The 17,341-nt window shown below is 30.0% G+C and overlaps 1 protein-coding gene across 1 annotated transcript in view; it reads left to right on the top strand.

Moving 5' to 3' along the window:
• The window catches only part of LOC121117652 (cubilin), a 91,132-nt gene that overhangs the window by 58,732 nt on the left and 15,059 nt on the right, over nucleotides 1-17,341 (top strand). Inside the window, 2 exon segments of the mRNA XM_071888811.1 lie at nucleotides 11,265-11,445; nucleotides 14,983-15,009. Coding sequence (XP_071744912.1) covers nucleotides 11,265-11,445; nucleotides 14,983-15,009 — 208 coding nt within the window.

Raw genomic sequence — 17,341 nt, 5'->3', positions numbered from 1 at the left:
TATATGTATATTTCACCACAAAATATAAGTATTACACGATTTTATCATCATATTAGGTTGTTCCAAAATGATTGAGACAGGTTCGTTTTAAGGGAAAGAGAAGAGTTAGAAACAAATTTCCACCGTGATCGATTTTCTCATGAAATTTATGGAGGAAAACCATTCCATAATAATTCAGAGACTATTTGCTAATACCAACATACTACATTCCCTCATGTTTCTCCATTTGTTGCAGAAAATTTAGAATCACAATTTTCGTTCGTATTTTTTTATACGCTTCAAACCGGTCAAAACAGTGTTTGAGATCCACACAAACCCCATAATTGCTTACTTTGAGGGCTGCCCTAGTCGTGCAACCCTATTATAGTGGGCTGGGAGATCTACAATGGCACTTTTAAGCTTGAGAAAGGACACCCAATAACATCGACCAAGTCAAGGACCTGGTAAAGAACAAATCCGATTGAGTGTTAGAGAGGTCTCAGTAGAGCTTTTCCTACTATCCACATAAGTTTTTTAGAATCTTAACAGATGATATCCGCTTCAAAAACATCATCAACGTGTTGGTACAACAAACATAGTCAACTACACCAGACAGTTTTTAACATGGAGAAAGGTGAAATCAAATAGACTACCTAGAGCCCAGATCTCAATCTCTGTGACTGATTTCTTTTCTATAAGCTGAAATGCCTGTTTCGAGGGTACATTTTCTTAGCCATGAAGACCTCACACGAGGTGTTGAGTGGGTAATAACGTTAGTGAACGAAGAGGAGCTCTCCAGGCAGTTAAGGATATTGGAAAACCATTGCCTCGACGTTGGAGCAGACTATGTGACATGACAGAGTACTTTTTTAAGACATTTGAATGTAATTTCTTGTCTTACTGCCAGGCAGTTTCAATCCTTTTTGGAACAACCGATAAATCTGAAGCCCAGATATCGTAGTTGCATTTTGTATATCTAAAATAGAGGTGGAAATACTCATGATGTAGATAAATTTATTTAAAACATCAGCATGCAATAACTAATTTATAATGTCAAATACCACACATTCAAATTTCATAGAAAGGAATTATATTTGAATCCTGACATAAAATGATAATTTGAAAAACATATTTAAAGTGTAGGTCTTACAATATTCAATAACGGCATCGTCAGTTTATTTTTCATAATATATTAAATCGAGGATGACGACATTGATTAGTTGTAGAGGAATTATTTTGTACTAGAAATAAATGTCGGCAGGAAGGTTCGGACCACGGGGTTTTTGGCTAAGGGTAATGAGCTTTGGACGACGAGCTCGGGCCAAGACTGAATCCACCTCTATTTACAACCAAATGATTTGTATTAAAATATTTACGTACATTATTAAATATATTAATCATTTTGTCCAAGAATGTAGGCATAAAGAAATATTTAATATATATTTATTTACAACATGAACATATGTGAGAATATCAATAAATTCATTTATTATTTTTGAAATCTTGATGCAATATTTTATTACTTATTGTTATTATTGTGTAAATTGTTTATTTCAATTCAAATTGTGTTTATCAATGAATGAAAAAATATGAATGTATGCATGCATAGGGTCCTGGAAAAGTTAAGCATATAGAGAAAAAGAAATAACTTTTATTTTCATATTAAAATTGTATATATACACGAAGCAAAAATGCATCTTTTTTATATATGACTTAAAGCTTTAAAATGAGAACGGCAATGGTACTGCAGATATCCAAAATATAAATATCTATTTTTAAACAATATAAATTACTTAATTTGCCAAAAAAAACTACTAACATTATAACATATAGTAATAAATACAAGCCATGTTAGAACTACGCACGGTGTTACAGCATCTCCTTTTAGGGACTTCTGCTATATCATATTATTCTACTAAAGTTCCAAAAATATGCTACCTAAAAAAAGAATGATTTGTGAATTTTTTTTAAATAATATAGTATATACAAAAAGTTAATTTGCTGCAAAACATATTAAGTATGGCAGAGCTAAATATGTAAAAATCTTCACATCGCTGAATTAGTATATATTGTTTTAAGGAACATTTAAAAGTAAAATGCTTCAAAACTTCATGAAGCTATATTGTTCAAATGTTTAATACAAATACAATTTTGTATAAAAACAAGGGTATGAACATTTACTATGTCAAAATGGTATCAATAATAATTGCATCATCGTTGTGGTGTTAAAACAAAGTTTTTAAAACGCTCCTATTAGATTGAAAAGATTTCTTGTAGTAATGTTATATTTTCCTCCTTGCAAAAAGTCTCCTTTTATGAATTTTCTCTCATGCTGTATGCAACTTTATTTCAATAAGTAATAATTATCATTATTACTTCTGTGAAAAAGTTTAATTCATTGAGGTTATCTAACGGTTGTAGGGAACAAAAAAGCTTCTAGACTACCACTACCTTACACGGATATTGATGGCGTGGTCTTGGTTTCGCCACTCGATTTATATTTTTGAAATTACTGTGTTGACATGTGAACACTTTTCACTAAAATATAGTATTGTGTCATTTTTTATTAGTATTTTTACATATACACTAATTTTTATTTTATTTTTTATTGGGGTTATTTCTGAAATATTCATTAAAATTAAATTGCAAAAGCGGCCATAACATCACAAAAAACATTGGCAGAAAACACCAATAAAAGACACAGAGTTAAAAAAACAAAACAAGATAAATGTGCAAAATCGGAAAGTACCAGGTTCATAATCACAAAACAAATAACATTTCAACAATGTTAGCAAAAATATAACCAACACAGTTTCGTACTCCCTTGGTTTGCCTTTTCATATCATTTTGACATAATTTATAATTCTTCAATAATTTAATAAAGTGCTACGTAGCTCAAACGATTATTCTGTTGAATACAATATGTGTGTGAGTTTCACTCACGGTAACTCCTAGAGAAAGTAATATGCATTATGTATAGGGACTTCAAAGATCATTCCTAGGTCAGATAGAGTAATGGAGATTGTATGATGTTAACTTAAATTTAAACAGTGCAACTCCATCTGAAAAAAAAAAATACACCAAAAATATGCTTAAGTTATGTCTAAATGATATCTCCGACCATTTTATGTAATAACATATATTATATCGATATTGATACCCAAACTTTACTTTTATTTAATAAAATTAAGGTAAATGGTGAAATAAGACAGCTCTATTGAAAATAAATTATTTATTTATCTATCTCGAATTAAAGAAACGAGTGATGTTAATTCGACATCCCCAGCTGTCCTAGTGTTAATATAGTTTATTGATACAAAAAAATACCAACAATCTATTATTATTCCAATGCTCAGAGAAAAAACTACTAACTATATGCTATCAATTAATTGTCCAACATTGAAAAAAATAACATTGTAAGAATTTGAGTTTTTGTAACGATGTAATATAACATCTTAAATTGCATTTTGAACATGCTAACGCTTAATTGTCGTTTATATATGCCAATAAAATGTTTACTTTGTAGTTGATTAATCACACAAAGTGTTAGGAAGTGGTTGGAGGCTGTTATAATGGCTGAAGGAGGATATTGCCAATAAAAAATGCATTTCAATAGACATATAGTTGATATTTTCTCCCTGAATACATTTTTTATGCAATGAAGTGTCATTTGTGTACCAAGACGTAACGTGTACCCTTTCTGTATATTTACATATATAAGTTAATATCGTTATAACATTGTATGTGTCCATAAATTGCAAATAATTTTTGCACTGATAGGGCTTTTATTCGCTAAGTTATCCCCTCCCTCTTCTTTTTACAAATTGAATAATAGTTTTAAAGCCTTTTTTAAATATACAGGATATCTGTGCCAACAAAAGGTGGATTTTGATGGATTCGGATTAATTCCATTCAATAAAATCACCTTCAGCATCATTTACAGTTTCTATACAAGGGCGAAAGCCCAAGTTAGGCCTTTGCCAATTGGTTTCATGGCATATCCTGGAATTGCTTCGTGACCCAACTGATAAGTTCCTCTTTGTTGTTCCGTTGGTTTTGTCGTTTGATCGCCCCAGACATAAAAAAAAATCCCTTCGATTAAGATTTTGCAAGTTTGGAGGCCAAGTGTCCGGCGAGATGAAGTCGTCAAAATTGTTTTGTTGCCATTTCAGGCTTTTTTTCGAGTATCAGTATGAACCTTGAGGCCTTGGAGGTAACACATGTAGAGGCATGACCTCAACACACATTGTAATGCTTAGAAGCCTCCTTTAAAGCCCTCAAATTCCCTCTTAATATTGTAAATGAACGTTTATTCACTCTTAAGATCGATCAATGGTTCAGTTGTCGCTCCTGACGTGGATTCCATGAAGGGATCCTTGCATTTTCCGAATAATAGGGACAACGAATTGGTCAATATATTTCATTTTTACAACTGGCGTAAGTATACCATCAACAAGATATCTAACACAAATAAATCAACTGCTTAAGTGCCCGCATCTGACCATGAAAGCGGGCTAAAGTGTCTGCAGAAAAAAACTTGGGCACCCTGTATATGTTGTGAGTCGATATAAAATCAATCTGAAACACAAAGGATAAAATTCCATTTAATTTAATACTCAATATGTATATAGATACAATGTGTTTAAAAATAGATGGTGGGTTTTTAAAAGCTTCAAAAAAAGTAATTTTTTTTCAAAAGTAGTTATTTAGTTCCTTTAGAATTGCAACTATAGTTTGAAACCTTTATTTGTTTTAAGAAACTTATGTTGGCCTGAAATATGGCCTTTCCAATTAAAATCTATTATTTTATCATAGTTTTGATGTGAAGATCAATTTATGGTTCTTTGAGTGGTGCGATTTTCAACCCACCCAAATGATAAATAAGAATAATTTGTTAATAGAAATTCGGGACAATTCGTCGAACAAAAATAAATGTCATCTAAGAGAAAATTCATTTTTCATTGTTTTTCTGTCTAGCGGACACATAAATTTCTCATGGTTTAAAAATAATATTTTCCAATTTTATTAACATACATTGTATATGGAGATTAACAATTAAGCAATTTTGAGTTTATTTCATAGCCCTTTATTAATGACTTGTTTTTTTCTTTTGTCTTCCGTGAGATTGATAAATAAGTTTAACAAACTTTTTCCTTTTCAATAAATTATTCATGATTATGAGTAAGATAATATATAAAAGTGTCTGCAATCTATATATGAAAGAACACAAGTGATTTAGGTTGAATCATTTTTCGCTTCCTTAGAAATTAATGTATCATTGTTTTTTATTTTGTAAAATGAATATTTTTTAGGAAAAAGTAGTTAAACTGACCTTTTCATGACTCATACTAAAAAAAGAAAGCTAACACACGATATAAGTGTTTGTAATTGTTGTATGTTTCCTGCATAAAAAGTAGATACTTTATAAATTATATACTTTTATATTGTATTTAGTCATTCTAAATTGACTTTAAAACCATTTCAAAAAGTAAAACGTTACTAAATATCTGTATATCTTCTATAAAAATAAGGTAAAATTTGTTAATTTATTTGTCTGAGGAGAAAGTATTTAAGAATTAAGAAACTTTATGTAAAAAAAAGGAGAAAATGGTTAAGTTTTGTTGCTGTTGTTGAGAATATGAAGATGTTTGATTATTTTTTTTCTCAGAGTGTTATTATTATTATATTATTCTTGAGGAGACAACATCTTAGCATTCAGTGTGCTCAAGAAAAACGGAGAGTTACAATACTGATTTGTAGATAGGTGTCTGTTCATCGATACCCAATAACTCCAAGTACTTCCACTAGAATTACTATTAAGATAATTGTTCGGCCTCCCAGATAATTTTATGTGATATCCTTGATAAATTCAGTTTATTAAATAATTAAACTTAAATTATGTAACAAAATTTAATCCCTTCCGTTTTAACAAAATTTACTATACTCGCTAATAATTTCAAAAGTCTTTAGTATTTACTAATATTTGCATATTTATCTATTTCGATCTTTTGCAGTAAGAGAGCTTAAAGAGAAAGTACGTTCACTATCATGAACATGCTTCTAGAGGTTAAAAAACATACCCTTTCATGTTTTTATAACACATTGAACGAAGTTTATAGTGAACAAGATTAAGATCAAAATTTGTCGAATTAAAATCTATTCAAAAACATTTAGAGTACAAGTAGTTTCTGAAAATTCATTTTCAGAAGTGAGAATATAATCATTTTCCTGTAACTAGAATAGTTATTGTCTATTTAGATTGTATGGTTCAAATTTTAATCTTCTTTTCGACTAGCTGAATGTTGATTAGTTGAATTAGAATTTTTCCTTAATAAACCATGAACGATTCTCAACTATTATTGAATAATAGTTCCTTATTTGGGAAGAATTGGCTTCATAATTAACTGATTTTTGGTCTTTTTTGGGGGGAGGGGGGACGGGGACGATTGCAATATACAATAAAAGTAACAACGAGTCATGACTATTCCTTTTATTTAAAACAATATTCCTAATGTATGCCAATACCAACATCTTTACTGGTTTATTTGTTTTTGTATTAACCATATTTCAATAAACAGTCTTCTTAACATCAGCAATTGTATTCTTTAATATTCGTTTTGATTAAAAAGTACTTTATTTACAAAACGAATCATTATTTGATACACTCTTCTCTTCTCAGTGGTGCATGGAATATATAATAAAGGGCTACTCCAAATGGTGTTGCAATATATCCTATTCAGAGATTTCCCACCTGAAACATAACCCAACATCACAATTTCTATATAAACTACTCAATCCACCTTATAGATTTTGGGGTATTTTCAGTCACTGCCGTGTCTCAAAATAGGATGAAACCCACCGCCACTATTTAAGCAACCACTAAAAAAATATTTGAGATGGTTTTGGGTATGGCCTGGCGCCAAAATGGGATGAAATCAACAGTCAATATTTAAATTTACCCCACCTCCATTTACACCCCGAAAGGCCTACCGAAATTTGAGACTGTTTCGGATTTCCTTTCATTTTGAGGTCTGGCGGTACCCGAAATAACCCCAAATTTCGAAGTATAAGTGGGGATTTATGAGGGTTTATTACTGTTAGCTTATGTAGGGGTGGTGGGGTAAATACAGTAGAAACAGTTTTTCATATTTTCAAATGTAATATTTTCCGGTGGACGTTCTATGGGTCGACGTTTTTTATAGTCTACGTTTTGTCCCTTTGACGTTTTATCAATTGGACATTTTGTCCATTTGACATTTTGTAGATGGATGATTTGACGTACTACCAAAATTTAAGAACCAAGGGCCACCAACCTTTTTTGGCACATTTTTATCTTCACTATTAGAACTGATTGAAAAAGTGGTGAGAGAACGAAAATAAACACTTTTACTTTTTAGTACACAAAAAATGAAAACCCTCATATAGATGTATTTTTTATTTTACAAAAATCAATAAAAGAAACAATATTTTCTACATAACTTTTCCCTTTGCTTTTGTTTAAAAACGATAGCGACATTACAAATAATTTTGTAGTAACATTCATACATAATGTTTTGAAAATATACATAAGGCTGTAAAGCCTAAATATTTTTTACCATGCAAGTTGTTTTTTTTTGTTGTTGTTGGCAATAAAAAGATTTTTGTTTTTATTTTGTAATACTGTTAATATTATTCTTTCATTATTGAGCCCATTGGGGAGCGTACTTGGGACGATTCCTTGCATAGGAGCGCTGCTATCTCAATCTTCGTCTCGTACTGTGTGGGCATGGTGGCTCAATCGATAGTTAATTATGTGTTCTACAACATTGTTCATTAAAAAAAATGAGTGTTAACCTCTCAAAATTTGTATAATAGAGATGAGTAGAATATAGTTGGGCCAAGTTTGTGACATTGACTTAAAATGCATCTAATTTATTTCCAGTAAGTCTTAAAAATTCTGAGTCCTATTCTATAAATTCTGGTGAATCTTTTTTCAAACTTTAAAAGTTTTCACTATGTTTTTCTTATTTTGAGCGTGCTTTCTATTATATACAAACTCTGGAACGGATATTTTTGAATTTTTCATTCTAAATTTTTTTCACTTATTTTGAAGGATATTTCCAATTTAAATATATTCTATGTAAATGTATACGCATGACTATAATTTAGAGTCATAATAATATTTTCTTCAACCAGATGTTAAATCCAGGTCCAGTCATTTCAATAACTGAATGTCTGGAATAGAAAATGAATATTTTGCAAATAAATTTCTATAAAATGTATTTATCTTGACTATAGAAAGAAAATCTATGCAATAAATCATCTTGATATCTTTATTGTTTCCACCTTAGTTATTCATGAGTTAAAATCATTATTATTGGTCCTTCAAAAATTCTATATTTAATATTTCTCACATGGTGTATTCGTCACAAACACTTTAATGACGTCACAAGAGATAGAATCCCCCCTTTTTTAAGGACTACAATGTGAGACAGGACTATACTGGACTGTACTTGACTGGAGTGTAATTCTCGGTTCTAAATAAGGACCGACACAACACTAATTGTGCATATAACATTGAAGGAGGAAAAAATATGCTTCATAACATACGCCCCAAATATACAAGTGATACTGAATTAGGAGGAAAATCATAGGTATAATAAAATATTGATTCCTTTCTCTATGGAATAACTCTTACTTTTCTCATTTACAACTTTTATTTGTATTATTTATTTCCCACAAACTAATCTATGTGTTCATTATCAATGTGACAAACTTATCATTCTATAAAAAATTGAAGCTCTTTGATAGTTTCTTTGTAAAAAAAAATAATCAATAAACTAAGATAGTAGTAGATTATGTATAAAACATTTTAAATGGGAAATTGTACAAATACACAGATATATGTGTTCCTGTGTAAAGACTTAATTTATTTTCTCTTCATCTTTTTCTTATTTTTGATTAGTTTCTTGCATTTTGGTTGGGAGATTATTGGTGTGAGAAAGCAAACTTAGGGGAAAGGGTTCTTTGTGTGTGTTTTTGTTGTTGTTGTCGTTCTTGCTGCATTTGTAAGGATAAAAAAACTAACAAGGATCAACAAAATTCATTGATCCATTTTTTCCCCCTCTCCAATTGATGAAATATTTAGGGTTATATAATTGAAGAAAAAAAAGACTGTATCCAATCATAGCTTTTACAAATATAAAATATAATCGTTCTAGAGGAAGACTTTATTGAATCCTGGTCAAAGTGGGAGACGACAAGATGATGGGTGTGATTATAGCATTTCTTCTTCTCATCGTTATTACTTTCATCATTCTGATCATTACTTTTGGTGACTCAACTCCTAGTACATCTAATTAATCGACCTTCATGATCTCTTTATTCCTCCTTCTCTACGAGGAAAATTATCATCCGGGCAAGAATACACTTTCTATAACACTCTTAACTATTGGTGCCATAGGAGCCAATGACTTTTCACTTTAGAGTAATTTGTACCGTTATCGTTACATATAATCAAAACCTTGTTTCAATATTTAAATGTAAAAATTTTATATATATATTTTCTACAAATTTAATAATTTTTAACAAATTCAATCTCCAAAAAATTTCAAAATAGTTTTTTGTCTTCTATAAAAAAAATGATTTTCAAATTTCCCGTTTACTTATATCAAAAGTGCATTCTGTCAAACAATGATGTGGCTCGAGTCTTCCCCCCCCCCCAATAAAAAAAAATATCATAAGTTGTGTACAAGTTGCTATTTGTATAAGCATATTGTACAAATTCTAATTTCTTCATCTTAATAAATTCTATTTAATTACAACATTGGCCATTCTAATTCCCAACAATTAATTGATACACTCATTTTATTTAGATCTATTACAATTTTATGATAATTAAGTATTTATGAGTATCATAACTGTGGGCATTTGAACTTCATAACGTGCTATAATATAAATATATTTTAGTAATTTGTATTAAAATAGTCGAAAATGACACTATTAGTTTATCGATCGTCCATGAAATATTCAATTTTTGCATTATCCACATCTCAAGTACTGTCTATCTTTCATTTAAAATCATGCATCTCATTTTTTGGTTGCAATTTGTACAAAATCGCAACTTGTACAAAATATAGATTCATAATAAATAAATTTTAAAAAGCAATTGTATTACGTACGGTATTGATAATTTTTAGGACTAAGCCCCTTTCCCCAGGAATAAATTTAATCTAATATTGTCCCTACTTTCATCGTTGAGAAAAATGCATAAACTGTACCCTCCCCGCCCCGAAACACGCACAGAAAAATCATTCAGCTGCCCTTGTTGACGTCACCTACTAATATATACATTCTAGCACTGCTGCTCTAAACAATATCATTGATCTTACTCGTGCACTGGTTATGCACGATTCTTTTTTTTTCTTTAAGTTTGTAATCATTTTGCTTTTAAACTCTATCAAGCAGAATATTATCTTTGAAATCATGTAATTCCATTGATGTTGGACTTGTGTATGACTGGATTTAAAAAAATCAACCTTACAATTGAAGCTCAGAATTATCTGAAAATTACTCAACCTCATCTGAGATATCTTTTAGAAGGTTCAATTTTATTTAAACTCTAATAATTAAAACAAATCGAAAGATTCGAATAATTATTTGTCAATATTCAGAATCACTCAAGGAGTCAGTGAAAAAATAACTGAGACGCTAATCTTTTCTTATTAAAGGGAAGAGTTAGTGTATTCAAAAGGAGAAAATTCTTCAGAACTAGAAATCAATCAAACGCATAAATGAGTATATTGGCCAAACATATACTCTAACGACTCGAAGTTGAACATTTTTACTCAATATAAAATTGCACAAACAAGACGGGGTTCAGCGTGAATGAGGCCAACTGCAAATTTAAATGTGTGGACCATTTCATTTTATTATTATTTAATAATAATACTTAAAAAAAAATAATATGTGGTCTTTCCTTTTTTCCAATTTCAGTAGCTTTTTTGTACTTTGAGTATAAAATTTTGCACATACTTCATTGAATGACATAATTGTTTTTATAAAAATAAAAGTTATTTATTTTTTTAAGTGAACTTTCTTGTTTTTAAAGATCGTTACTATCTCCAGTGCGAGATCCAAATCAGGAGTGGGACTGGTGTTACCACAAGGCCCGCTTAAAAATGTCTCTTGACAGACCAGTTAACAAACTTTGATTAAGGATCGATAAATTTATGTATCTCTTTTTTATAATAATGATATCTTAAGCCCAAACCTAATTTTTTTATGTAATTTGTTTCTTTTTACAGGTTGTGATATCAAAGTGGTTTCTACGTCAAGCCCTGGCTCAAAAAACGGCACATTTCGAGCTCCAAATTTTCTTAATCCCGAAGAACATGTGACACAGTGTACCTATACCTTCCAAGCAGCGGAAAATGAAAGAGTGGAAATAGAGTTTGATGAGTTTGATCTGGATGGAACTCCTCCGGAGTAAGTTAAAGGATTGTGTATACTTTTAAAAACATTCACATGAATCTTAAGTAAAATTAGTCGCTGTACTATGTGTCTTTCACAAATATTGTAAAATAATTATGTATATAAAAAAATGGGATCACATTCAAAAAGAGTAAGGAAAAACACTTGGGAACTATATTTGTATCGGGCGTCGAGGATTTCTTGCAGCAAAATTGCACTCCAGAATATTGCCATTGAAAAATTTCCTTATATTTGTGGCTGGTACAGGTCGGTAGATTCATCACTTCATAACCCATTGGCGCTATTTTTTTAAACTCATTTCATTTACAGTTAGTATGAACCTTCAAAAGAAAGCTGTTAAATTTTATGACAATCAGTAATTTAGTTTGTATGTTATTTTGCTAAGTGTGACGCTATTTTTGTTATTTTCAAATCAATGGATCAAAAACAATTCCCTGTTTTCACTTTACACTGCTTCTTGATTGGGAAAAGTACCGTCAAAACTAAGCAAAGGCTTGAAAATGTTAGGGGACTCTGCTCCATAAAGCAATAAAAATTATATTAATAATAGTTATGATATTTAAAAAATAATAATAATTTGGAGCGAAACATTAAACATATTTTCTTTGTTAAGCCCGGTACTTTTCAGTCCACGTGTTTTATAGTATAATGGCTGACAATTTTCCTTTAGATAATTTGTTACAGATGACAATTTTCCTGAGGACAATTTTTCAATGGCAATATTCCTGTTGGCAATCATCCTGGATCCCAAATATACATAACTACTCAAGGATACGTCTTTACGAGGCAATCAGACACAACAAGTGGACAAAAGAGTATTTCCTTTTTATCATTCTCTTTTTTTTTCCAATTATGTATATACACATTTTCTTTGATTAATTCTTTATGAAAGCGTTATTTGTATAGTCCTCCTCCTTTAAATGAGAGAAGACTAATTGATATAAGAAGTGCGGCATTTAGATTATCTCTACTCTTTATAGTCCATACTATCATAAATGAATAGAGGGTTCGTTCATAATAAATACGTAATTGATTAATCAGATCTTTATTTAATGAAATGTCAAGACATTTAAAGTGAAATATTTGTTGTTATTTTTATAAATACTGGGTATACAATTAATACATTAGGTTATACATTTTATTTATGAAAATATGCATGCACTTTTTAATTTTTTTAAATAAAGGAGCTTTGCATCAAAATATGCTTGTTATAAAAAAAACCGCTATATACTTAAAACAATAAGAATTTTTGAATAAATAGTTCATTTTATATACAGTGAACATGCACTCGTTTTTTTTTCCCCCTTTTCTTTTTTGACCAAATACGAGCCAGCTTTCTATTAGTAGAATAGCAATGAAATGAAAGAGATAATTAAATTAATTAAAATCGTGTAATGAATTCCTCAAGGAATCAAAATGACTTTTTTAATAATGAATATTTTATTTACATAAAATAAATATAAAAACCATTAACACTATAACAATGATGGTACCATTTTTATTTTATTTTTAAATAGTATTTAATATTTAAATCCGAGCCTTCCCAAAAAATATTTTTTTAAATTAAGCATGTGAACGGAACATCTATAATTTTTTTTGAAAGAATAGTCTATATAATTATCATAACAAAGTTTATGCTAACGTCAGTTAGCGGTCGACTCATTTTTGTACCCATCGATTTTACTTGTTCAAAAATGTACCGCCAAATACAGATTAGGTATTCAAAACTTGCAGTAGCATTTCATTACGATTTTATTGCTGTTATTTTAAGTACACAATCAAACAACCGCTAAAATAACAATAAGCAAGTTTTGTTTTCCTCCCATAACGTTAAGTGTGAACAACAAAAAAAAGGCAACACGTGGTAATGTTAAGAAAGCTAGTTGGCAACTCCATTCAGATTGCTTACAAAATCAAGAATTCAATAGAGGAGTACCCCTCTCATACAGACAAGAAGAACCGAAACTTCTGAAGACACAATATCCCTCACTTCTGCCATACCTCCACGTGGCTCTCTTCCAGCCTGATCTTAACCCTTGGACATTGCAGTTTAAGGCGACTTAGAAAAGAATGTATTTTTCACCCAATGTTTCTGGAACAAGGTTAGGCAACAAGAAAATGGCTCAGCTAGCACACAAATTTATTAAATCTCTTTTTCTATTTCTGGTGACGTCATTGGGACGAGTCTTGGTTATTAATACTACATAAATTTAAAATGTAAAATTTTACTCGATAATTCTTAACTGATATTTTACTAAACATAATGCTAAAAGTAAGTTTTTTTAATAAATAACATGATATAATATTTTTGATCTTTCATATATTTGATTTCATTAGCTAAATATAATTACAATAATCTGTGCAGTGGCTATTTGTAAAAACAAAGATGCGTTTCATACCACCGCTTCCTGAAAGAATTCGAGAGGGAAGGCTTGGATTTTGGCTGGTCGAACAAAAGACGAAATCAATCATGATGAAGGCAGAATTTGTGCTCATCATTTTTATCCTTAGTGTTTGATGATTTGTTAAATTTAAAAACTTACTTAAGGCATTATATTTTGTAAAATATCGCTTTAGAAAATATAGAGTAACCACTTTTGTCATAATTATATCATTTATTTAGATTTTTACTTTTTAAATTAATACGTTATCAATAACCAAGACTCATCCCAATGACGTCACCAGAAAGAGATATATTTATTTAATAAATTTGCTGTGCATGCCCAGCCATTTTCTTGTTTCCTAACCTTGTTCTAATCAAATTGGTCTCACCTCTCATCTATACTTGGGTTCGCTCCGAGTTGTCATCATGAAAGTATGGTACGCCATTGTCACAGCCTTCATCATCAAGATCCGTCAATATGTTCACAGTCGTTTCGAGTCTGTTATTGCTTTTGACTGAAGATATAATGAATTCATAATGTAGCTAAAAATATTATTTTAAAAAATCACAAATTGTGTTTGAGTTGTATTTTCTTGATTTCTAAGAATCCCTTTTTTCTTAAATTAACTCATGCTAAAGCAAGTATTTGATGCCTACACTGTTCATTGGAATTCATACTCTCCATTTATAGTGTGAAGTTAATACTGGTTGCAATTGTTACTTACACTTATACTGAAATACAAATTAATGTTAGGGAAAGAGATATAGTGACCGGCCCTGAAAACCTTGTTCAGGGTTGAATATATATATATATATATAGCCTTTGCATATTTTTTTTATATATATTATCTGAATATTTAGATAAACATGCCTCCAAGAAGGGAAGGCTTGTCCCAAAAGACAAAGGGTTCATCAAACATTTACTGCCTTCCTATCTGTAATGAACAAAACAAGGTGAAAAAAGGAAGAAATAAAAAAGAGTGCCTGTTCCATGATCAGTATATATCAAAGTCTATTTTGAGGTAAAATATCATTTAAAAAAAGGGGGACTTTTTGACATCAAATCACAAATTTATATTTACCACAAATTAGGATGCGTTTGTCATTTGTTTCTTTCGTTTTGTTTTTTTCCTTGTTTCTACACAAAGTGGTGCACAACCAGGTTCATTGGCATCGTGAGTACTCAGAATCTAACCCCCAAAAACAAATATATATATATATATATATCTCGTTCTTTTTTTCTCTCTAAATCAACTTAATAAACCCTTTAATTCCTATCTCTCTTTCTATCTCTTAACCTTTTTTTAAAACTTTTATCCCATTATATTAATTATAATTTTTTAACTCATTCATAAATTACTATTTCAATAATTTTATCTATCTATACATATAAGTACTGATTTATTTATAAACTAATCAACTCATCTTTATAACATTATCATCAGCAACAAGTTTATAATCAACACATACAATTCTAGATACAAGGAAGTTGAAGGGTCGTATTTTTTTCCACTTGAGTCATACAGCATTTTTCTTTTATACCATTTGTAGACTTGTAGTGCTTACTGCATACTTTGTAGATTTTTTGTTGGCAATAAACACATTTGATTATTTTTGTGGTAAGTAATGAATGTTATGTATAATGTAAAAAAAAATGTCAGAAAGGACAATCCTTTCATAAAGTTGTGTATTGCAATTTTAAAAATGTTGAACAAAATAAATTGAGCCTTTTTTTACTCTTATTAAATTGTTGTACACAAAAAAGAAAGAATGATTCATTCAGGGAAATAAAAAATGGGGTCTTTATTCTAGATATTAAGAGTTCCATGCCTCACACAATCACAATAGCATTACTAAAGATTTTTTTTTAAATTGGTATTGAACTCAGGAAGGGAAATTCATTAGACTGAGGTTAGTACCATCAAACTCTTCAATGTTTTGACAGATAATCTTCTATCTTATTTTTGGTACTCTGTATAAATACATTAATAGAATTTCATTGAAGGATATTATTTTTTACTTTGAACACAGGGTAGATTAAATTTTGAAATAATGACAAAAACTTTAAAAATCTTATTTTTGGAATTTTGAATGTGTTTAATAGTCGAGGGAGGGGGGGGGTTAATTTATGAAAATTAGAAAAATAAGTTACAGCCCAAGATCTTTTAAGGATCCTAGAAGAAAAAAATAGGCGCTAAAAACCCTAACCCTACCCCGAAAATTACTTTTTTACAAATGAATGCTTATTTTATATTTTTTTTTTTTTTTTCAAATTAAGAAGAAGAAACTTGGGAATGTCGTGATTTTTAAAGCATTTTTATGCTTAAATTTGACGTTTATAAAGTATAATTTTAAAATAATATTGGTTCAACTCATAAATCAAGCCGATAGGGCATAAAATCGGGATAGATTCAGACGAAAAAATCGCTCCACGGGTTGAAAACCATCAAATTTCAATTTATAGTCTGAAATCGGGGTCTGGACCGAAATAACAGTCCAAATTGTTCTAGAAAAGATGGAACAGAAAAAATAATTAAGCCTTAGATTGAGTCTTAAGACTAACAACATCCGTTAAAAAAACTACTGGACGAGTTCAAAAACTCGAAAATGTAATTTACGTAGTTTGGTTAATTTTTTCACACATTCATTGGCTTTGTTCTCAAACCAAATGTAATTAAGCTGTACATTTGTATTTTATTAGGTCCATACATAATATTAAAAATAGGTTAAGGTGGGATACATTTGTAACAAAACTGCCTTACTGCTTTGTCCTCTACTTTTTTATACATATTTAGATCAACTCCGATTTATACATAACAATGTTGCTGTTTGTCAGTTTAATATCAAGTAAACTTACTTTATTGTTAGTATACATACATCTTTCTTTCAATCAGTACAGTTCCTTTATTTAAAAGGAAAATACGTCATAATACATCCATCCAAAAGTTATTACTCATCAAATTGACATTTGGAAATGTGTACAGGGTGTATTGTATGCAGAGATGTGAAAGGAGTCGAAATTTTTGTGAGCATAAAAACCATGCGTACGTTAGTATGTTAAAAACTACAGTAAATTTAATTGTTCTGCTAATAGTAACCACTTTAAACTAAAGTGGTTCTTTCTCCCTGATACCTTATAATTTCAAAATAGGGAATAATATTTACTTAAAAAAACTAATATTCTACAGGTTACAAGCAAACACTTTTGCTTACAAATTATACCTGCCAAGATTTGTACACTTTTTTCATATCTTGTCATAGAATACAAAGGATCACTAATAACTCCTTGGTCGTGTTAGATCGGACTAAAAAAACTAAAATTTGTCAGTCCTAAGAACGGTCCCTATCAGTCTTTTATGGAGATTACAACGGCTGAAATTGAATAGATACTACTTACTACGTAATTTGTGTAGCGGAAGTTTCATCATAATTCCTAACCTCTTTCAAGGAGGCAAGATACCTGAAATTAAGAATAGGAGGTGGTGTGTGACAAGAACGTATCATTAA

The sequence above is a fragment of the Lepeophtheirus salmonis genome, chromosome 5, assembly GCF_016086655.4.
Source record: "Lepeophtheirus salmonis chromosome 5, UVic_Lsal_1.4, whole genome shotgun sequence".
NCBI lineage: Eukaryota > Metazoa > Arthropoda > Copepoda > Siphonostomatoida > Caligidae > Lepeophtheirus > Lepeophtheirus salmonis.
Note: the sequence above shows the minus strand (reverse complement) of the source record. Positions and strands in the feature narration are given on the sequence as shown.